Source organism: Eschrichtius robustus, chromosome 12 (assembly GCF_028021215.1).
Source record: "Eschrichtius robustus isolate mEscRob2 chromosome 12, mEscRob2.pri, whole genome shotgun sequence".
Classification (NCBI taxonomy): domain Eukaryota; kingdom Metazoa; phylum Chordata; class Mammalia; order Artiodactyla; family Eschrichtiidae; genus Eschrichtius; species Eschrichtius robustus.
In genome coordinates, this window is record NC_090835.1 from 48,547,451 (window position 1) to 48,572,058 (window position 24,608).

The 24,608-nt window shown below is 38.6% G+C and overlaps 1 protein-coding gene and 1 pseudogene across 1 annotated transcript in view; both read right to left on the reverse strand.

Annotated features, from left to right (window-relative positions):
• The window catches only part of OXSR1 (oxidative stress responsive kinase 1), a 97,328-nt gene that overhangs the window by 5,858 nt on the left and 66,862 nt on the right, over positions 1 to 24,608 (reverse strand). Inside the window, exons 8-14 of the mRNA XM_068558069.1 lie at positions 22,550 to 22,683; positions 18,554 to 18,602; positions 17,868 to 17,933; positions 13,666 to 13,788; positions 9,547 to 9,582; positions 4,286 to 4,420; positions 1,957 to 2,021 (exon numbers count right to left, since the gene is read on the reverse strand). Of these exons, the coding sequence (XP_068414170.1) occupies positions 1,957 to 2,021; positions 4,286 to 4,420; positions 9,547 to 9,582; positions 13,666 to 13,788; positions 17,868 to 17,933; positions 18,554 to 18,602; positions 22,550 to 22,683 (608 nt within the window). The remainder of the gene's footprint in view (positions 1 to 1,956; positions 2,022 to 4,285; positions 4,421 to 9,546; positions 9,583 to 13,665; positions 13,789 to 17,867; positions 17,934 to 18,553; positions 18,603 to 22,549; positions 22,684 to 24,608) is intronic.
• Positions 5,091 to 5,525, reverse strand: LOC137773878 (protein phosphatase 1 regulatory subunit 14B pseudogene; annotated as a pseudogene).

Below are 24,608 nucleotides of genomic sequence, written 5' to 3' on the forward strand. Positions count from 1 at the left end.
GGAAACAAAATGTATAAAATAAATTTCTGAATTTATGCATTCAGGGTCCGCCTACATATATCAGGAAAGCTATGCCAAGAGAAAGATCTTTCTGTCCCATAGACTGTATGATTTGTCCTAATGAGCTCACACTGAGGGCTCAGAGCAAACAACTCAGAGTGATCATCTAATTGTTCTACAACCCTTTTAATTTATGTCCTTCACCGGTCAATATATGCCCATGCCCATCCTTATTCCCACTAAGATGATCATATTAGACTAAGGGGAACATCTGTATGAGCACAGGGAGGTGTGATTAACATGATACAGGATGCCCTTTTCTCCCTTATCCCCACTCCTACCCCCCACACCCCTATGCCTAGGAGAGTACCTTGCCCACCACTGGTATCAGTCTGACTAGACTCACAGAATGAAACGCATGATGCTCCCCCAAATTCCACAGGGGTTCAGAGGAGAAGGATAAAGAACATACGGATTGGGATAATGAGGAAAAACTTTAGAAGTAGTTTTTTAGATAGAACTTAATGGATAGGAAGGGTTTGGGCAGGCAGAGAAGATGGGGAAAGAAATGGGGCCCATACTGGCAGCAGAGTTAATATAAGGCTCCAGAGATTAAAATGTGACTGGTGAAGGATAGTTACAGAGATTGCGCACCACACCAAGTACTGAGATTAACTAAGCTCCCCGGAGGTTCTGGTTAAAGATGGAGAAATTAGAATATTATGTATAAAGGCAGACATGAGTGATTACTTAGGACCCAAATCCATTTTATCTAAACAGTTCAGGGAGCTTAGGTCTATCTGACACATACTTGATGTTACTGAAATTGTGCTTAAAATATAGTTATCCAAATCCAACACATCCTGCCCCACAGTGATTTTCTCCCTCACGTTGCCTCTCTGCACTTGTCTACACAGACTTACCCTTCTGCATGTCTACTACTGAAACTTGTTTTTAGCTATGCTAAGTACACAATACAAATCAACTTTCAACATAGACTTGATTATTGCATTTCATTTTCTCTTTTTCTCAGTATCTTAGCACAATAGCTAATAGTGCTGTACTTAGTCTGCTTAATATGTAATTGTTCCATCTATTCTTTCTGAAAGCTGAATAAAATTAAGGTCAAGTGTTCATTATCACTTTAGTGACGTGACTGTCATGTCAAGCACAAACACCTTCGAAGATAACAATATGCTAAACTGAACTGTCTAGTCATTTAACTTCAAAGTCTTCATCAGTGAGAATAAGAATCTAGCCTCCTCTTCCATAAACAAGTCTGGAACACAGTCCACTAAAAACTACCCTTCAAAAAGCTAACTATAAAGCAGAAACTAACACACCATTGTAAAGCAATTATACTCCAATAAAGATGTTAAAAAAAAAAAAAAGCTAACTACATCACTTACAAGTATCCTCTCCCCTCCTGAAGCACATGTAAATAGAATTGTTATACTCTCTATTAACTGCTGTAATTTTCAAAGCAAAATTTTGAAGAGAGACAAATAATATTCTTTGTGTACAGTTAAAATAGGATGAGATTACCAAGACACTGTATTAATTCAGAACTATTTGAGTCCAGGCATACAGAGTAGGCTTCTATAAAGAAAAGGTAACCAAATCTGCTTTCTTCACATTAATGGCATAATTTCATTACTCTTAGTGGTAAAATCAAAACATTCTCCGAACAGTCTTGCTGCCTCTACTCTAATTATGGTCATGCTGAGAAGATGACTAGGAACTCACAAGTGGAAGGAGGAATGAGTCAACGGTAATTCAGATCCTCACACTACTGCTATTATTTCGGAGGGAAACAATACACCCACAAGCAAACACACACAATCCTATCCAGTTACTCTCAGGCATGAAGTACTAGAAGGAGGAGTAACTTTCAAATAGAAATCAGCATATTCAGAGTATTCAGAAAACCACAACAACAACAAAATGTCTACTTACCGTAATCTTAGTACTAGACTGATTGGGATCTTGGTTTCTTGTGAACCTGCTCCTGAAGGCAGAGCCTAAAAAAGCATTGAAAGGTATAAAGTCATTGCCTGGACTATTAAGCGTGGAGGTCACTAATGCTCATCTGCAGAAGAATCATCCACGTGGCATCAATTTTCTTCATCTCCAGGTGTGGCCATCCTAGTCCCTAGGACACTCCCTGCTGTGGGAGGACATGTACCACAAGGCAGCAACAAGAGCTGAATGTCAAACATAATGAGAAAGATAATTCTCAAACCCACACGAAATTCCATACACAGCCACATTTCAATTTTGTATTTTTCAGACCTCTCTTCCCCTATATAAGCGTGAAGAACATGAAGCTGGGTTTTTCCCTTTAAAAAATCTGCCAGTGGCAACACATCTGCCAGTAAGGTCTAAACTGGCTACCCCTCACGAAACCACCCTCCCTGGAGGTTCCAGATCTTTTATTTTTATTTAAAAAAATATTTTATTGTATTTATTTGGTTGTGCTGGCTCCTTAGTTGTGGCATGTGAACTCTTAGCTGCGGCATGCGTGTGGGACCTAGTTCCCTGACCAGGGATTGAACCTGGGCCCCCTGCATTGGGAGCACAGAGTCTTAACCACTGTGCCACCAGGGAAGTCCCTCCACATCTTCTAATGACTAAGCTAATCCTCTCTGAAAACCATACAGCTGTCCCTTGCTGTACAGAGAATATACATTCTATTTAAGCCGTTTATAAAACAAATCCAATCTTTCCATCAGTTTTCACAAGACAACTGTATCTTTTCCCATATGATGGGCAGAAATGGAAAACTTGGGCAAAGAAAAGGTTAAATGAAGTTACAATGTGACTAACTGGAAGAGCTCAGAGCAGTGATCTCCAAAGGCAGAGCACCACTGGGATGCAGATGAAAACATCTGAACTTCTATTTTTGTTTCTTCCCACCTGAATTTTAGGAAAAAATAAAATAAAATAAAAACACCTCTACTATTTCATAAATGAATAGACTCTGAAACCCTCACTCTCACCATGGAGCATAGGGTCACGTGTTCAGACAGTACCGCAGTTTCCCAAGGGAAGAGTAGGGGCTACACAGCAGGGGTGGGGGCAGCTCTCAGGGGGGCCTTCATTCCCTCCGTGGCTTTCAGTGCACTCTGATTTAATGAAGTTTGTGTGTGCCTGATTGTGTGGATTCACAGATTACATGACCACATTTTAATAAAATCAACCTTCACAAAATTGACAGGTATCTTACAGCAATGCAGGAAAACCCTGGCTGGGAGACAGTATTAACAAAGATGACGGAAGAGCTAAAAATGCTCCTAGTGCCAGCGGCATTCTGAAGTTAAACATAATAAGGATCGAATAAAAAGCTGACAAGACACGGCCGCTCTTCTCGTTCTGTCCACGCAGCACTCTCAGGAGAGGTCCTCCCTGCATCGGGCACGTGAGCATGTCTTGCCCGGCCCTCTGTGGCACCTCCAGAGCGCTCCAGCTAGTCTCTCAGGTGCCCGAGGCCCAGAGGTGCCGTCTCCCGTGAGCAGCTCTCTTGGGGGGTCGAGACGGTAAGGGAGGCCCGCTTGTCCCTCTGGTGGGGCCATGTGTGGCCTGGTCCCGGTGTCCTCCCCGAGTGCCGAGGGGACTGACTTGGTCGGGCTAGCGCCATGTGATCCCCCTTCGCCGGGGATGCAGGCAGGCGTGGGTGCGATCGTGGTGGGCCGGGCCGTGAGAAGGGGGTGGTCACACTTTTCAGACAAGCTGAGGCAGCACAGGCTTTGCCGGACCGCCAACGTTCCTACGCTTACCCGTCCCACACCCTGCTGCCGCCCAAGCGGGGACGGGGGATGGGGGACGACGCACCCTGGGTGAGACAGCCTTCCCCAGCAATCCGAGAGGGCGAGGGAGAGGGAGAGGGAGCGGGAGCGGGAGCAGGAGCCGTGGGGCACCAGACCCCCCAGCGCCGTCCCTCCTGAGTGCAGGAGCCGCGGGGGCATTGAGCCGCCTCAGTGGGCAGAACCCCTCGCCTTCGCGTGAGGAAAAAAAAAGCTGACAAGAAATTACCGCCCCCCCCCACAACTTTTGCTGTTTGAAATATTTCCATCATTAACTTATTTCGTTGCTTAATGAAACCTGTGTGATCTTTGTTAAACTCTCTCATCTGCATACATTTAAGACCGTGAAAACAGATTTCTAACTTGTTTCAAAATCTATCAGGACATCACCCTCATGGCACCAGGCGGCGGTCCACATTAGCCTCCGCCCTCTTCCTCCACCCGGAAGGCTGACCACGAAAGAAAGCACATCCCTGCTGTACCTGAGGCTCCGCGGGGGGCGGCAGGGAGACTTGAGTTGGCTGTGCAGTCATCTGCCCAGCTGGCTGAGGTAGATGAGCAGAAATCTGTTCTGGAACTTGGAGTAAAGTACCCACAGGATCAGTTGTTGAAAACAGCTGTAACAAAAACACACACACAGTGCTGCTTAAGCTGAGAGGAAAGGGAGGCGGGCCTGCTGACAGGCAAGCAGTGCCGCAGAGAGACTTTTTAAAGTAGTCCTTGTGTAGTGAACCAGCCCATCTCTACATCCCCAAGACACATATTTCAAATGGAAGTCAAATATTTCTATGCTTTTTAAATTAATTAATTAATTCATCTATTTATTTAGTTTTGGCTGCGTTGGGTCTCTGTTGCTGCGTGCGGGCTTTCTCTGGTTGCGGTGAGCGGGGTGCTACTCTTTGTTGCGGTGCGCGGGCTTCTCATTGTGGTGGCTTCTCTTGTTGCGGAGCACAGGGCTTTAGGCGCGCGGGCTTCAGCAGTTGCGGCATGTGGGCTCAGTAGTTGTGGCTCGCCAGCTCTAGAGCGCAGGCTCAGTAGTTGTGGCACACGGGCTTAGCTGCTCTGTGGCATGTGGGATCTTCCCCGACCAGGGCTCGAACCCGCGTCCCCTGCATTGGCAGGCGGATTCTTAACCACTGCACCACCAGGGAAGTCCCGCTTTCTTGTTTTTAAGAAATTTTGAGGTGTAATTTACGTCCCATGAAATTCACTGGTATTGTTGTTACCAGCTTGTGGGGGGGCAGCGTTTGCCCTGTGGGAGCCACCATTCACCTGGGTTGAGGACCCTTACTTCTTCTGGGCTGTGCTCAGCTTCTGCGTGCCTTGCATCTTGTCCAGCAGGCCAGAGACGGAGGCCTCAGTGGGTTTGTGACAGTCAACCAGCAGCTCCGTGACCCTGGCAGCTCGGGTATCAGCGCTCTCAATGTCCAGGAGTTCATCCACGTCAATCTCCAGTTCTGGGATCTCTTCTTCCTGGCAGTCGTGGAGGTGAGTGAGCTGCTCCAGGATCCACTCCTCCAGGTTGAGGCGCCTCCGTAGCTCCTCGCGGTCCTACTTGACCGTGACCTTCCCTTGGCGCCTCACTGGGCCCTCGCCTGCAGCCCCAGGGGGGTTCTGAAAGTAGATGCGGGGCCCTGGGCCACCACTTCCCGGTCCAGGGTCCCGAACCGCCAACGCCGCACCCCCTGCGGGGCCGCTGTCCGCCATGGCGGCCGCCAGGGCCAAGTGCGCGCGTCGGGCCCCTCCCTGCGCCGCCACCTCTGGGACGCCCGCCGGCTGGCTCGGCCACTGGCTCAGGTTAGCTCGTGAGCTCGTCTCCGCATGGCTCCGTGGCGAGGGCGGCGGCGGCCTACAACTCAAGTGATTTTTAGAGAATTTATACTTCTGTAAACATCCCTACAATCTGGTTTTAGAACACTTCCATCAACTTTTCCCGTGCCCATTCACAGTTAACTCCTGCTCCCTCACCCAGCCCTAGGCAACCACTGATCTACTTTCTGCCTCTATCAATTTGCCTTTTGTGGACATTTCATGTAAACCACATTTTACAATATGCACTCTTTTTGTATCCGGCTTCTTTAACTTAGTTTTTGAGTCAGTCATGTTGTAACAAATATCAGTAGTCCACTTTTTTTTCCTTCTTCAGAATAGTAGTTCTTTGTGTCCTATTTATTTTTAAATACATCTATTCTATCCCCTTTGACCAGCAAAATAGCACCTACAAAATGCAGATTTAGTATATAGTATGAAATTATAGAAATGACATTTTTCTATGTTGGGGACCTTCCATTACTTATAAAGAAAGAAAATCAACCAATGGTTCCTTAACATATCTGCAATGCTTTTCAAAATGGATGTGCAGCTCTATAACATAGACATTAAACATTAACATATAACATAGACATTAAACATTACTTTGCATGTTTGAAAATTTTACAAATTTTAGTTATGTAATGGGGAAAAAAGACTGATGTTGAGTACAAAATCAAGTTAAACATACTCAAAATTATAAGGTAATGGGGAAAACAATATCAATGTAATGGCCAAAATTTAGAGTTAAAAGAGGAAAAAAATTAGAAGGGCAATGAGAGGTCTAATAGCTGTTATCATATAAGCAAAACAAGGAGACAAGGAAGAAGAATTTTGTGTTTACTTAGCTTCACATAAAGGAAACCAAAAGTTAGTCACTGGTTCCAGTTTTTGATAGAAAAACAGAACTTTAAGATTAGTTTTGAAAATGCTTAAAACTATTAGCACTAGACAGTTAGCTTCCAAATTGCATGCACATATATGTATACCTATAATCAAGACAGAAAGGTTATACAAAACAAAGTAATGAGAGGATGTGAAGAGATTGGAACCTTGTGCATTGCAGGTGGGAATGTAAAATAGTACAGCTGTTATGGAAAACAGTATGATAGTGCCTCAAAAAATTAAAAATAGAATTACTATATAATCCAACAATTCCCTTCTGGGTATAGACCCAAAAGAATTGAAAGCAGGGACTCAAACAGTTATTTGTGTGGCCATGTTCATAGCAGCATTATTCACAATAGCCAAAAAGTAGAAGAAACCCAAATGTCCATTGACAGATAAATGGTTAAACAAATGTGGTTCACACACACACACAAATATGGAATATTATTCAGCCTTAAAAGGGAAGGAAAGAGGAAATTCTGATACATGTTACATAGATGAACCTTGAGGGCATTATGTAAGTGAAATACACAAGTCAGAAAAGGACAAATATTGTATGATTCCACTTTTATGAGGTACCTAGAGTAGTCAAATTCAGAGACAGAAAATAGAATGGATGTTGCTAGGAGCTGGGGGTAGGAGAGAATAGGGAGTTATTGTTTAATGGGTACAGAGCTGGTTTTGCAAGATGAAAAGAACTCTGGAGATGGATGGTGGGGATGGTTGCACAACAGTGTGAATGTACTTAATGTCAGTGAACTGCACACTAAAAATGGTTAAGATGGTTAATTTTATGTTATGTGTATTTTATCATAATTTAAAAAACAACAACAAAGTTATGAGCATGAGACTATGACTATGAGCATGTACAAGTTCATGTGGAGAGGCTATTGAGGCAAAGGAACAAGGAGGAGACTAAAAAGAATAACTCTGGGTAATATGTAAAATACCCTTCCATTCAATTTTTGAGAAACTAGGAATTAGTCAAGATAGGTTAAGTTAGAGCGTAACAAATAATCTTAAATTCTCAGTAAATTACAAGAACAAAAGATATTACTTTTTTGAGAAAATTTTGCTTGTTTTAGAATTTTTTTCCTTTTTTAAAAAATGAAGTATAATTCATTGACTTACAATATTACATTAGCTTCAGGTGTACAACATAGCAATTGGTATTTTTATATATTAAAAAATGATCACTACAATAAATCTAGTTACCATCTGTCACCTACAAGGTTATTACAATATTATTGACTGTATTCCCTATGCTGTACATTACATCCCCATGACTTATTTATTTTATAACTGGAAGTTTGCACCTCTTAATCTCCCCCACCTATTTCACAATTCCCCTCACGCCCCTCCCCTTTGGCAACCACCAGTTTGTTCTCTGTATCTATGAGACTGTTTCTGTTTTATGTTTGTTCATTTGTTGTTTTTCAGATTCCACATATAAGTGACATCATATGGTATTTGTCCTTCTCTGACTTATTTCACTTAGCATAATACCCTCCAGGTCCACCCATGTTGTTGCAAATGGCAAGATTTCATTCCTTCTTTGACTAATACTTCTTTCTTTTTAAAAAAAAAAAATTTATTTATTTATTTGGCTGCCCTGGGTCTTAGTTGTGGCATGTGTGATCCTCAGTTGTGGCATGTGAACTCTTGGTTGCGGTATGTGGGATCTTAGTTCCCCAACCAGGGATCGAACCTGGGCCCCCTGCATTGGGAGTGCAGAGACCCGGCCACTGGACCATCAGGGAAGTCCCTGACTGAGTAATATTTCATTGTGTATATATACATATATATCATATATTTTTTATCCATTCATCTATTGATGGATACTTAGGTTGTTTCCATATCTTAGCTACTGTAAATAATGCTGCAATGAACACAGGGGTGCATATATCTTTCTGAATTAGTGTTTTTGGGAAAATACCCAGAAGTCGAATTGCGGGATATATAATTGTATTTTTAATTTTTTGAGAAACTGTTTTCCAGAGTGGCTGCACCAATTTACATTCCCACCAACAGTGCACGAGGCTTCTCTTTCCTCTATATCCTCACCAACACTTGTTGTCTTTTTGATAATAGCCATTCTGACAGGTGTGAGGTGATAAAGTTATTTCTTGCACACACTTCAAGTCCATCTGTGGCCAGCAGAGGATAAATTTGGTACCTAAATTTGCAGCAGGGATGCAGGTCATGATGGCAGGAGCAAGGGAACCCAGGGAATCACAATGTGGCTCTTCCTTCTGCTCACATTTTATTGGCCAAAAGTAATTGCCACGGCCATGAGTAACTTCAAGGGGCAGAAAAATGCAATTCTACCGCATACCAAGAAGAAGAGCCAGAAATCTTAGTGAATAGCAGTTCTAATTCAAGTTGTCAGATACTAGCCTGTAATAAGCTGAGGTACATACAGTATTTTCAGTCTTAAACATAATCCTGTACATAATTGTATACTATATATACAAATGAAGTGGAAAAAATAGTTACTTTTAAGCATGTGGCAAGAACAAATTGGATTAAGAGCAAGACATGTGTGCCATTAAACCAAATATTGAATACTCATGAGATGATTATTTTCTTTAGGTAAGGAGCATAAGGCAGGCCAGCCTAACAGGAGTCTGTTTAGTAGGATTCCCTATCACACTGAGGCAGTAACTATAGACATCAGAATCTATTTGACAAGAGGCTGAGGAAAAAAGTCCAAAAAGCAAAGGCAGCATATGACAAATTCCTGGACAGACTAATGCAAAAAGACTAATTTCCACTTTAAGCAGCCCAAGATAAAAATAGCAGTTCATAAAGTCAAGCAAGCAAAAAAGAACATTCTGGGTTCTTAGGCCCACTTTTAAAATGAGTGCAATGGCACCATTTACTGCAAAGATCCATTCAAACTCAGAATCGACAGCTCTAATAAAATTCGACTGGTGTTAAGTTCCCATTCCCATTTAGGCACATACCAAAAAGTGTGCTTAACATTAAAACCAAAACAAAACAAAAGCACATATACTTTAATGATTCAATAATCACAACTACTTACCTCAGAATTTGTTAATGAGTCTTTCACTCTGGGAGACTAAAAGAAATACAAAAAAAGGAGGCTTGTTAACTGAAAACTCAGGTTACTTGTAGTCAGTTCCAAACTGCACGGAATGTTGAAATGCAAGTCAACTCCATTTCATTCTGATCCATAATTAACTCATCGGTAACTCTAGTGAGAGTTTTCTGGAAAAAGAAAACTGTCATGATACTACTGTATTCTTTGTCCAGGTAGCCTGTAACGCATCAATATACTTATGGTATTTTAAGTCTAGAACTTGAGATTTATAAGCAAGCATAATGGGACTGAGTTATCAGTTAGTAGGGAGGTCACATTCTTCAAAGTTCAATTCTTTCTACTAATCATGAACATATTATGTGCATAATATCTCAAACCAAATGTAAACATTCAAGCTAATTAGCCAACACATTCTTAAAGCAGAGTAATTCTGATTATAGGCTTTAATGAAGAAAACTCTTGAGCCAAAATTGAAATACTAATTACAATATACCACATGAAAATCTAAAGCTAAATTGATTCAGTAAATCATAAGTTAGTAGTAATTCTGGATACAGGCACTGGAGAATACATAAAACAACAACATATCTCTAAACAAACGTCAATTTATGGTAAATTCTACCAAGTGTGAATTAGACTTCTTATAAGGTCAGTTTAGGTTTTTAAAATTTTCATTACCATTTTATTAAGGAGAATCAAGGTACAGGCAATAGCTAATGGGTTACAGCAAGTATACAGCCAACACAAAACCTTAAAAAAAACTTTGTTTGGAAATAATTTCAAACTTACAGAAAGTTGTTAGAATAATACAAAGAACACTGCTATAACCTTTACCCAGATTCATCCATTACTAACCTTTTTCCTCATGTGCTTTATTATTTAGTGTTCACTTTCTCTCTTTTTAAATATATATATTTAATCAATCCTGTACCATTTGAGAATAAGTTGCATATAATCATAGTTCTTTACAACTGAATAGTCACTGTGCATTTCTTCTTCTTCTTCTTTTTTTTAATATTTATTTATTTGGCTGCGCCGGGTCTTAGTTGCGGCACTCGGGATCTTCATTGCCGCGTGCGGGATCTTTGTTGCAGTGTGCAGGATCTTTTAGTTGAGGCACGCAGGATCTTTAGTTGTGGCATGCGGGATCTAGTTCCCTGACCAGGATTGAACCTGGGCCCCCTGCATTGGGAGTGCAGAGTCTTAACCACTGGACCACCAGGAAAGTCCCCACTGTGTACTTAAGAATAGGGATATTCTCTTACATAACGTCACACTACTAAAGCAATCAACTTCAGTAAATTTAAAAATAATACTTTAATTTACTCTCCATAATCCAACTTTTCCAATGACCTCCTACACATAATCATTCCCGCCTGCCTACTACACACTCTATTTGAATAGAATGCTCCTAATTTGTGGTTTGTCTGATGTTTCCTCATGATTCAGACTTAAATGAATTCTACAGAGTGATGTATCCTTCTTATAGTATCATATCTTAGGGAATCACATGTCCCTCTGCCCCTCATTAGTGATGTTAATTTTAATCATCGAGTCAAGGCATTTTCTAATTTCTCAGGTATGCAGTATTTTTTTCTTGCAACTAATAGGCCATCTATGGAGAGAAACTTTAAGACCATGTAAATATCCTGTTCATCAAAATTTTCCCATATATTTAGCACCTATTGATGATCCTTGTCTGATCTAACATTTATGATTGTTTTATGATGGCTGTAAAATGATGAACTTCCCCATCCACTCCTACATTTACCAGTCAGCACTGGCAGTTTACCGTAATGAAAAACCATCCCCCCCCTCCATGTATTTATATATCTATTTATTATTCGTATGGGCCTATAGATTCCTATTTTTTAAATGATTTATAATTTATTACTACACTTAATGATTTTGATGGTTAAATTCTCCCTAATTTGGCCAGTGGGAGCTCCTTCAACCAGGCTCATATTATTATGACTTTTTTAAAATAAAAAATCTGTCTGTCAAAAGAAGATATTCCAGATTTATCTTGCATTTTCCCTGTGTAAGCCCTGGAATCAGCCATTTCTCCAGTGAGCCTTTGTTCTTTAGTAGGGAATGACATTAGAAACCACGATCTGGGCATAAGCTATGCTTACTCTTGTAATCTTCGATTAGATGCCAGAAACTGTGAATTTTACCTTGTTGCATGCTGATAATTTCTGTAAGTCTTCTTGAGCTTTGTTTTGGAATACAGTAAAGTTACTTGGAAATAGTTTAATCCTTTTGGATCCTGCTTTGATGAGTTGTTAGTTGGGTCTGGAGCAGTGTTCAGTCTAGGGCAACATATTATACCCCATTACTGAGCACTCTACCAAATGCCCTGTGAATTATAAGTTTCTCCAGTCTAACTGCTATTCCTGGCTGTGTGAGTGCTGGGCACTTTCTCCACATGGGTAGTTTTCTCACATATAGTCATTGATAAGTATGCTGCTGAATACTCAAAAGGGAAGCTCTAAGCTTCTTTCTCTGGGTAGTTCTCTCCTCCTTGGTACTCTACCTTATCAAATTTTATCTGCCTTGATCTCTTACCTCTCTCTACTCAACTCCCAAAAACACTTTTCAAGCCACAGTGAAGAGAAAACTACCCCAAAACTGACTTGGATGTTAGAATTAGCAGAGAAGGACATTAAAATAATTATTATATATTCATATCTTCAAAAAGCTAAGTAGAGACACTGAAGATGCAAAAACAAACACCAAATCAAACTTCTAGAACCTAACAACCAAATCAAACACCAAATCAAAATTCTCATATTACGTCTGAGATGGAAAGGAGACTGGATGGGATTAGCAGCAGATTAACACTGCAGAAGAAAGACTAATGAACAGGCTAGCACTAGAAACTATGCAAAATGAAACTGAGGGAAAAAGAATTTTTTAAAAATGAAAAGACAATCAGTGAGCAGTCAGACAACTTTAAGCAGCCTAATATACATGTTATTGGACTCTCCAAGGTGGAAGGACAGAAAAAGCATTCGAAAATGTAATAGCTGAGGGACTTCCCTGGTGGTCTAGTGGTTAAGACTCCACACTCCCAATGCAGGGGGCCTAGGTTCGATCCCTGGTCAAGGAACTAGATCCCACATGTGGCAATGAAGATCCCACGTGCCACAACTAAGACACAGTGAAGCCAAATAAATAAATAAATAAATAAATAAATATTTTAAAAAAAGAAAATGTAATGGCTGAAAACTTTCCAAACTTGATTAAAAAATTATAAACCCAAAGATCCAAGAAGCTCAATAAACCCTAAACATGAAACATGAAAAAAAAAAGATACACCTAGGCATACGATATCAAATTGCTCAAAACCATTCATAAAGAAAAAAGTCTTAAAAGCATCCAGAGTAAAAAGAAATGTGACTTATAAATGAAAAGATAAGTATACAAGCAGATTTAATACTGTAAACAATGCAAACAAGAAAATGTTGGAACAAATTCTTTAAGATACAGGCCCACCTCATTTTATTGCACTAGGCTTTATTATGCTTTGCAGATATTGCATTTTTTTACAAATTGAAGGTTTGTGGCAACCCTGCACTGAGCAAGTCTATCAGCACCATTTTTCAAATAGTATTTGCTCACTTCATGTCTTGGTGTCCACTTCTAGCAAAAACTAACACACTCACACACACGATCCAGGATATACCAATTGAAGAAGAGGTGCACTGTTCCTCTTCAGGTAGAAAGTTAACAGGCTTTAGGGACAAAGTTTCAATTGTTAGGCTTTCAAATTCACTAATCTTTTCTTCTGCAGTGTTTAATCAGCCATTAATCTAATCCAGTATGTTTTCATCTCAGACACCATAGTTTTCATTTCTCGATTTAGGTCATTTTTATATACCCGAAATATCATCACAGTAAAACAGATATGCCAGTCCCCTTTTCCATGTAGAATAACTTGGGCTCCTGTTGTTAATAAGTTGTTCAAGAAAATTCTGTCTGTATTTTTTATATTTTAGCTGGTTAAACTGAACAGAACCACAGAATATAGTATTATCTCAGAGGCTTCAGACAAAAAGATAGAACTCTAGCTAAAGCATATAGTTTAACAAAACTTACCCTGAGTTGTGAAATTGCTGCTTTCCCTTCCTCACTTTCTTCATCAAATTCATCATCACTCCACTCCCAGCCACCATCTTCTGTCTTATGAAGACGGCCACTGGAACCTGGTACTCTCCGAACCTGCTCATTAGGAAGAGAGACGTGGACTATGGTAGTGTTCGACACTTACTATATAGAAAAGTCAGCCATATTCTCCCTCCTTCTATTACTTCAACGCTGTAAGCAGATAATAATTTTCCCAATAAAGAAGTTTTCCTATATAAACTCACATCCTCCATCCTTCACTTGCTTTCTGTTCATAATCTCCACTATTTGTCTTTACTCACAACCACTGACTCTCCCTGTACTTCGTACTCTGAGCCTGCACATCATCCAAATCCTTCGTATGTGAAGTCACAGGTCAAATTTGATTAATGGTTTCGTATCTTGAGACACTGAAAAAAAGGTGGGGGGGAGTTTAAGCCCTCAAATAAATAAACCCAAGATGAAGATGCTGCTCTTTTTTTTTCAATTTTAATGTTTAAAATCACAATTATACCTCCATAGTTTCAAAAGTACTACAGCTATGCAAGTGTTGTTAAGAAAAAGAGCAGTCCCCTAACTTTCATCTTCTTCCTCACAGGCAACCACTTTCAATTCATGTTAGCTTATTCTTTTGGAATTTATATTTATCTCTCTGAGTAACCTGTTCTTATTATTACCCCTTGATTTTCTAGTTTTAGGAACTATCTATTGAACTTCCTGCTATGCAAAATGAGAATTTAACCCTATTATCAATCCCCTACTCTTTTTTCAAGATACATTGTAATTTTGATTAAATCAATATTCAGTGTTTATATAACACAATTATATAAACTATACAGTTGAACCTTATTATATATTACAATTACTTTTCTCTCCTGTATAACTTTTTAATTTTCCCTGGAGTTAATATTTGTTATTTCTTGTCATATTCATCCCCCAATTCTCTCCCTGCTGCGTAAATCTCCTCTCACCAGAGCCACCTGATCTGTTCCACCAGACTGACACCAGGTCTGGTACTTTAGATCTCACTCTACTGTCATCCAGAGGACCATGCTTCCTAGATCACATGACTTCCCTGTTCTTACTTTAAGCACTTCCTCTACTATCAACATGGCACATTTATTAAAGCCAGGCATTTCTGAACATAACTTGATTCTATTCCCACACTTCACTTACAGTTTGCCTGGTTAAAAAAAAAATCTGGGTTAGAAAACATTTTTTTTCATAATGTTGAAATAGTGCTGCATTGTGATATGGCTTCCAGAGATGCTGCTGAGGTCATTATGATCCTTGATCCTGTCCATGCCCTGTCCCCCTTCTCTGGAAAGCTACACATCTTCTTCTCATCTCCAGTATTATGAGCTACCATGGTAAATGTGCCTTACTGTTGGTCTATTTTCATCCACTGTGCTGGGTACTTGGGCTCTTTCAATCTGGAAATTCACAAAATTTTTCTTGAATTAGTTTTTCAATAATTTCTTTTCTTCTGTTTTTCTCAGTTCTCCTTTTCTGGAACTCTTTTAACTCAAATGTTGAGCCTTCTCAAATAATCTTCTAATGTTCTCATCTTTTCTGTTATCTATCTCTTGGCCTTTTGGCTCTGTTTTCTGGGAAATTTCCTCAACTTTACCCTAAAATCTTTGTAAAGCATTTTTTTCATTTCTTCTATAATGTTTTCAATTTCCAAGAGCCATTGTGGTAGTGCCATTCTCTAAATGCTTCTTTTTTAAAAGTAACAGCTTTACAGAGATATAATTCATATACCATAAAATTGACCCATTTAAGGTATTATAATCCAATGATTTTTAGTATATTCAGAGTTGTGAAACCATCTCCACAATCAAATTTTGATCATTTTCATCACTCCATCCACCCCCCAAAAAACATCCCATACCCATTAGCAGTCACTGCCCATTTCCCTACAATCTGCTCAAGTCCTAGGCAACCAATAATCTACTTTCTGTCTCTATACATTTGCCTATTCTGGATATTTCACATAAATGGAATCATAGAATATGTCTTTCAATTAGCATAATGTTTTAAAGGTACATCCATGTTATGGCATGTATCAGTACTTCATTCCTTATTATTGCTGAATAATATTCCACTGTATAGGTGCATGACATGTTATATATCCATTTATAATAGATGGACATTCAGGTTGTTTCCACTTTTTAGTTATGAATAATACTTCTATGAACATTCATATACATTTTTTTTTAACATTACTCTCTTTTTATTCCAATCCTTACCCAAGATAAGATTTCCAGAGATAGAGGCAAATTCAAAATACCTTCTATTTTAAGAAAGGATTTCAGAGCATTTTACCAGTAATATCTAGTAATAACCATTTTACTGCTATAGGCTTCATCACTGTGGTATTGTATTATTTGTTTGTAAATCTTTCCCCTACCCAAGGTGTGTCCTTAAGGGCATGGAAAGTATCTTAATCACTTTTATATTTCTAGTATCTGGCACGGTACCTGGCACATAACAAACACTCAGTACATGATATAGAAGGGAGGCTGGATCTATAAGGAGTGTGAAAGCATCACTGGGAATGCAACAAGGTAGAGAAAAGAATATAAAGCAGTAACCTTTCAAGGAGCTACCAGTGCAGTTATAAATGCTGCAGTTACTAATGCCTTGATAAACAGCTTGGAGTAGGGAAGGGCGTATTTGAAAATCTACAGATGGTCACCAAACTGCCTTCCAAGGAGATCTAGCCTGATCAGTTGCATGTCTTTGTTATACTGAATAGAGTATGCAAACTGAAAGGCCCCACCAGCCCCCTTTCCACTCTCTCTCAAGGCCTGCCATGCCCAACTCCTCACCCAAACAACTATTGAGTGAATATCTGAAAAGTATCCATTTGAAGGTATGCCAAATTATTAGCTTACCTAGGCCACTAATATCTTGGTTTGGTCCTGCCTTAAGGATAAAGGACTTATGTTTGTTCACTATTTTAAGGCTAGGTTACCCAAATAATACTGAAGGAAAGCCACAATCATCTTTTCTACTTTACGAACATTTCAAAAGAGTTTGAAGTTGACAGCTTTTTGTATTGTAATAGGGCAGGCATGTGGTATATGCCGCTTCCTTCTGTTGCCAATGGAATTCCAACAGAAACCAGAATGTTACTACTGGAAACAGATGAACTTCCTCTCATTGTTCCTGTACTTTTTCATATTAATCATGAAATAATGGGGAAGTGGCTTCTACTTTAGTCAGGGGGAAGGACATAAGACTGAATTATTTAATTTTTTAAACTCTTTTCTTCTTAAAACATGTAGTTCTTCCAGTCAGCCAAGAGAAAGGATACTGTTATTTAATGGAAATTCAGTCAGCTGAAGCAGCTTAGGATATAGATGTTGATATTAAGCTTGAAGCTGTTTCCAACATTGCTGATGGTTTTTAATGTGGCTGTATTTAGCCTCTCCTGTCTCCCTCACATGGCTTCAATGGGATTCACTTGGTACTCTGAACACTTTCTTCCATCAATATGGAGAATCCCCAGAAGTACCCATGGTGGATTTTTCTTCTCAGCCAACTCCCCAGCCGTGGGCGTGTCTCTCCGCCAGCCCTCGGCTGCCAGCGATTGGACCCATGTACATATTTTTATGTGTACATGTTTTCAATGCTCTTGGGTATGACTAGGAGTGGAATTGCTGGGTCATATGGCAACTTTGTTTAGCCTTTTGTGAAACTGCCAGACTGCTTTTTAAAAGCGTCCACACCATTTTCCATTCCCATCAGTAATGTGTAAGGGTTCCAATTTCTCTACATCTTTAGCAACACTTGTTATTGTTTGTCTTTTTTGATATAGTTATCCTAGTGGGTGCGAAGTGGTGTCTTCATTGTTTTTGTATGGTGTGAAGAAACTTCACAACTTTACAACTTACTCTGGTAGTTGCAAACAGTGATTTAACAGAATTTAGAATTAATTCATTAATTATGTAACATACCTTTTCATTCTAGTTGATAGTGGAGTAATACCAAGGCATACAGTAGACTATTGCTAAAAGAATATATCAAAGAATGCTAAAGAAAAGACTGAAAGAAAATGAGTAATACTCATACTGTTAACACAGTATTAGTTAAACATACTTTCAAAATGTAAAAGTAAATCTGTTCTAAGTAATTCCCCAGATGAACTGAGTTAAATCCCCATTTACCTTTCTAGCTCTTTCAGAAATGGTTGGTGCTCTCTGCAATAATTTTTCTTGAAGAAATTCTTTATTCTGGAGAGGAAAAATAAGTATTTTCTTCTCACAAGAAGTTTTTATTGAACAAAATAACTGACACAGAAATATTCACCACAATTAAAATGTGATATAGTAACTGTTTTATAAAGAAGTTTGAAAAAAGCTTCTGAAGCTCCTTAGTATGTTACTACCATGACTTTATAAATTGAGAAAAAACTTTAGTGTACTGTAAGAACCATTATCTATGAAAAGTTTGCTTTAACATATGTCCTTTGGGATCATGGTCCCACATTTCCCAACTACAGTAACATCCTACTTATCCCACATCTTTGGGCAATGAGATGTTTACTAATTCAGTAGTAAACCCTGAAATGAGAGTTCAGTATATTTCACAGAATTTTCCACAGATTTTATTTATAACGGTAAAGTTTAATATTCATTTTTCCTGTTGTAAGTTTTACCTGACACTTAATTTATATGAAAAATACATTTATCTTATATATCAAAGATTGTATAAATAGTGCCCTCAGCAATTATCTGATCTACCATCATTCTTCCAAAAATAATCATCTTAATGCAACATCTGAACAGTGAACCTAATTTGGGTAATTGAGGAGGATCATATGAACACATGAAATCAAGTTAGAATGTCCTACCTTTGCTTTTTGGAAAAATTTGTGCCTTAACAGTTCTGCTGCTGTTGGTCTAAAACCAGAAAAGAAAGTTTTTATAAATTCAAGTGGAATGTGGGTTTTCATTTTCAAAAATGATTTCTTGAGCATCAAGATAAAAACTCAGTGTACTCCACTGTCCTTAACCTACTAAAAACCAAAAAGGATAAACTCAGTACAAGACATTGAACAGAATTTAAAAACTCAAATAGAAATGTTCTGATAATAATTACTGTAGGCTCTTTCAAAAATTCATTAGTGAAATGTTTCTTTTAAAAGCATGATTTCTTAGTGGCTTTCAATATATTTGCTATTTAATATTATTTCCCAAGAAGTTGGCTTTATCTACTTTAACAAGGCAAAAAGATATATTTAAACTCACAAATCAAGCCCTATGCTTCTTGCCACATGGTTGCCTGCAAGCCTTCATCTTAGGTAACTACATATTTTTAAAAAATATTTCACAATTTCCTTTTAAAAAACTGAAGATTCTAAGAGTAACGTATAGTCCCCCAATTTAATCTAAACTCAGTTTTTTTAAAATTAATTTTTATTTATTTATTTATTATTTTTGGCTGTGTTGGGTCTTCGTTGCTGTGTGCAGGCTTTCTCTAGTTGTGGCGAGCAGGGGCTACTCTTCGTTGCTGTGCGTGGGCTTCTCACCGTGGTGGCTTCTCTTGTTGTGGAGCACGGGCTCTAGAGCGCGTGGCTTTGGTAGATGCGGCGCATGGGCTCAGTAGTTGTGGCTCGTGGGCTCTGGAGCACAGGCTCAGTAGTTGTGGCGCACGGGCTCAGTTGCTCCACGGCATGTGGGATCTTCCTGGACCAGGGCTCGAATCCGTGTCCCCTGCATTGGCAGGCGGATTCTTAACCACTGAGCCACCAGGGAAGCCCTAAACTCAGTTTTTAACTCAACTGTGCACAGTCTTACTTCATTTGCATAAAGGCATTGTTGTCCATTTCACAAACTAGTTATGACTGAGAATAAATAATAAATACTACACATAAGAAATTGGACCTGATTAACGCCACATACCTACCATGTAATCCTGAGCAAATCACTTCTCTAAGGTTCAGTATTACCTGGCCAAGTCCCTAAAAGCAGTGGTTCTAAAACACTGCTGTGCATTACAATATCTGGGAGTTTAAAAAAAAATCCTTGGGACTAAAGACATGAGGGTCATATTCTAGCTATGTCAGAGCAACAAGGCAGAAGCAGCCTAGGTTTTGTATTGCCCTCCTGAAACAGAGTTATCATACCACATGTGAACTGTTACACAAGATAGAAATAAACTCTTATCTTATTTAAAAAAAAAAAAAATCCTGATGCCCAGGCTGTTCCCCTTAACACTTAAAGCAGAATCTGTGGGGGCAAACCTGGGTATCAGCAGTTTTTAGAACTCCCCAGGTGATACCAATATGCACTCAAGCTTGAGAACCAGGGCCTCAGAGGATTCTTATAAAGATTAAAAGAGAGAGTCAGTGTGGAAGTGCTATGCAAACTGAAAGTAGACATTACAATTCCTATTTTCTCATTCAGTCACAATTTCAATATGTTCAACAGTCTGCACAACACTGTTTTTTATGATTCGTTCCTTTCTTCTGGGTTCACTTCCTTCTTTCTAAAGTACACTTTAGAGAGTTCTTTAAGTGATTAAAACATGACTGGAAAACTCAATTTTTGTCTGAAAAATAACTTAATTTCATGCTTACTGTTGAATGATAGTTTGACTAGATGGAGAATTCTGGGTTAACAGTTATTTTTTCTCAGCACTGTTCCAGTATATTCTGGCCTTGACTGTTGTTTTTGGGGAAGTGGCTGTCAATCTGCCTGCTATTCCTCAGTAGGTAATCTGTTCTCTCAGGTCGCATTTAAGAGCTTCTCTTTGCCTTTGTGTCCAGTAGTTTCACGACAATGTGTACAAGTGGGAAAAGAGGGATACCGCTTGGAATCTGGGGTGATATTTCCTTAGCCTGAAAATAAAGGTATTTCATCAATGCAGAAAATTCTCAGCTGTTATTTCTTCGAATGTTGCTTCTAGTTCACAGCGTAGTGTTATACTGTGTGTTTTGTAATTTTGGATTGTGATCTCTTCAGTGCAAGAATTTCATGGGGGACTTCCCTGGCGGTGCAGTGGTTCAGAATCTGCCTGCCAATGCAGGGGACACAGGTTCAATCCCTGGTACGGGAAGATCCCACATGCCACGCAGCAACTAAGCCCGTGTGACAAAACTACTGAGCCCGCGCGCCACAACTACAAAGCCCGCGTGCTGCAACTACTGAAGCCCATGCGTCTAGAGCCTGTGCTCCGCAACAAGAGAAGTCACCGCAATGAGAAGCCCATGTATCGCAACAAAGAGTAGCCCCTGCTCGCCACAACTAGAGAAAGCCTGCACACAGCAACAAAGACCCAACACAGCCAAAAATAAATAAAATTAAAAAAAAAAAAAAAAAAAAAAGAATCTCATGGACCTGGGTTTTGGAAGTATTCTAACAGTGCAGTTTCCAATTGCTTCTGCCAGAAATAAAACTGGCTTAGTAATAACTGCTTTACTTTCTAATCCTGTGGATTCGTGGATAATATGGGTATAAATTCAGACTGTAAACCTGCAGAATGTCCAGGTCAGAGGGCTGGATTATTCAGGAAAGATTTCTGTTGTGTCTCTGTGATGATGGACAGATTTTTTTTTTGTTTTTTGTTCTCTCCTTTTACTCAGGATGCAGACTTCTGAATGTCCTAGCTTTAAGCAGAGATCTCAGTTCAAAATCCCCATTGGGTAGGCCCAGTATCTCATTTCCAGTCCCCACTTGGAAGTTAAAAATCCAAACCAGTAGGTTATTGGAATGAATAGTGTCCTACTGAAGGGAGCCACAGAATTAGTTTATGATAGTTCTTGGATTTATGGCTTCCTTATTAATTCTGGCATCTGAAGACATCCCTTTATTCCAAGTTCATCTCTGTATTTGGTTTTTTAAGTTTGATAGATTTAGCCAGCATTTCTGGGTGTTTGTAACAAGAGAATTCTGTTATTTTAGTCAACTAACTTGGCAGAAGCAAAAGCGTTACCTATGTTTTATACCAATTTATTCAGAAAGAGAAAAAAAGTTCTAAAAACATAGGTTTGAATTTTACTGCCTGTTTTTTTTTTTTACCCTTTCTAATATTTCCAACAGTAAATTTTGAAGCCCATTAAATATACTAAAGACATGATCAAGGATGTCAGTTCAAATCTTTTACTTTTGTTGAGCTTTAGAAAAATCAAAATTAAAGACCTCTTAGTGCTAAGAGCCTGAGTGGACTATGTATATACCATGTGAAACAGAAAGGTAAGATAGAGTGGGAACAGGGCCCACGGTTAGAAATCAGGAGTTTTGGTTGACCTCAAAGATAAAAGATTGTATTCAATGATCTTCAACATTCTATGCTTCTGTTTAATTCATATAGATACACACATTAGATGATCATGTTTCTTTACTTACATGCCACCCAATCTTTCTAATGTTAACAATAAGCTCTTTGACTTTTTGATCCACTTAACTAAAATATCTTTACAGTAAGGAAATAAGTATGACTACTTGACATTAAATATAATATTTGCTATGTATATTTCTCTTGTTATTAAAATTATAAAGAGCATTAAGATACTGCTTTACTTACAACTCTTAAATGCAAATTGAAAATAAGCCCTCCCACTAACTTGGCATTTCAGTAACATAGAAATTTATAATTATAAGAAATTAACCAGGAAATAGGTTAACTATTTAGGATACACTGTATACTAAAAAGAAGGGAGAAAGTAATTCACTCATTTCCAATCTAGTATAATGGTCTGTGCATTTTTTTCCTAATGTTTGTATTTAGTTCCTTTGAATTCCCTGTGCATGTATGTATGTATGGCATGTATGTATGTGATTCTTAGCCTTCCCCAATGGTTTATATATTAGATGAAGAGAAAAGTAAGCTTTATCTCATATTTTACCTTTTTTCTGGATCCTTTTGAAGGCACAATGAAATCATTTTTCTAAATGATTTTCCATACTTTTTCAGCATTTCTTTATCTTGAACACCAGTTTCCAAAGAAGGAGGATCATTCTGCAGTGTCAGCATTAAAACCTGTAAGAATTTTTAACACAATATAAACTTCTGAAGACTCAGTAAAGTAAATTAAATGTTGCGGCCAAGTTTTTTCAATATAGACAACCTCCAAACATATGAGCAGATTTCATTTTCTAAAAGTTCACATTTAGACCAGTTGTTTGGAAACTAGAGTTATTTAGGTGTTTTCCATATAAACAGTATCTTATAGATAGTTGGCTTCCCAGGCAATGTGCCTACAAGGGCTCAACTGTATCAACATTGTATTGTATGTCCTTTAGTTGGAATCCTTTCTTCATGTCCTCTGTCCCCATTCTTATACCAGCAAACTATCTTAAAAAAAATTAAAACCATAGCAAAATTAAGAGTGTGACCTTGCTGACTTTACCTATTCATGGCTCTGCTTCAACCTGACCCCTTGTAACCTGACCTTCTCTTCCCAGAACTCCTCAGAAACTCCAATCATAGAAATCACTGATGATGTCCCAGTTAACAAAGCTACAGCCTCTTTTAGTTTGCATTCTTCCTACCTTCCCTGCAGCAACTGTCCATCCGAAATCTCTACCTTCTTTGACTGACATGGCAACGTACTATCTTGATGCATAGAGATGTAAATCATAAAGGTCACATTTATATGGTGGAATTTGGGATAATTTGTGTTTTTCTATACTGTTTGACTTTTTAATAAAAGTATAAGCCATTTTTCTAAGCACAAAGTCAACACCAAAATTAAAAGGCTATAATCAGAATTATTACTTGCTATACAGATTCAATTTATATTTACTGAAAGGGAACTACTAAGATTGGCAGTATTTCTCGTTTTGAGCAAATAGGTTAACGTGTATGTCTGGCTACAACTGCAGGAGTCACTGCCTACAATGATATAAAGTAAACCTCATCTTCCTCCCCCACCTCTTTTTAAAAATAAGCCATTTCTTGGACCTAAAAATAGCCTCCCACCTTACAGTTATTAAAAAACCATCCTTTTCAAAACCCTGTGAATATTCACTTACACCTAGGCATCTTGACCTTTAAGAAAAAACTGTGGCCTTAAAATATCACTAACCTTTCACGCATCAAATATATAGGTCAATATACATATGTTTTGAATATGCAGATATAGAGAGGTTTTTCATACTATCCGCTTACTGGTTTTGTCCCTCTCTACATTGTTAGCGCCTTAAAGGGGACAAAATAACGTTTTAAAGGTTCTAAAATGCACCAAGAACATAGATATATGAGTAATATCACTATGACAAAAATTCACAACGGTGGTCACCATTTTAAACAGTCATAGGGCATTTTGTAAAGTGGTCAAGCAGAACTATAAACAACAGCTACAGTTGCAAACAAATAGAATTCATGTGCATATTATAACTAAGGGGTCACAGATAAAAATGGCTGCCAACAGTACTGGCAGGACCATCTTGAAACACAAAAAACTCACTTATTACTAACGTTGGGGCATTAGGATTAACAACTACGTTTCAGGTAACTACTCCTTCAGGATATAAGAGGCCTTTTAATAAAAGCTGCTTAATGTCCTACTACAAAGCAAACTTTTATTCAGTAACAGTGAGAATAATATATATGTATGGCACATGAACACTTTGCATGGATCTTATTTAACATATAAAAAGCACTTAAAACACTTAAAAGCACTTAAAAACAGTGCCTGGCACAGATAAGTGCTCAATGAATGCTAGCGATAATTACTATTAACACGTAACCCTTCCAACAACCTTATAAAGTAGAAATGATCATCATCCCCACTGAGGCTGTTCTACACAAGTGACTGTGGGGAACACACCCTAAAATAAGACACAACAGATCCTAATGTCAAACTAGTTACACAGTCAGGAGATGGTGAGTCATCATATAAAAAGCTCCACTACAATGTAAAGTCACCCAATGCTAAATACCAAATATCTAATAGAGATTTT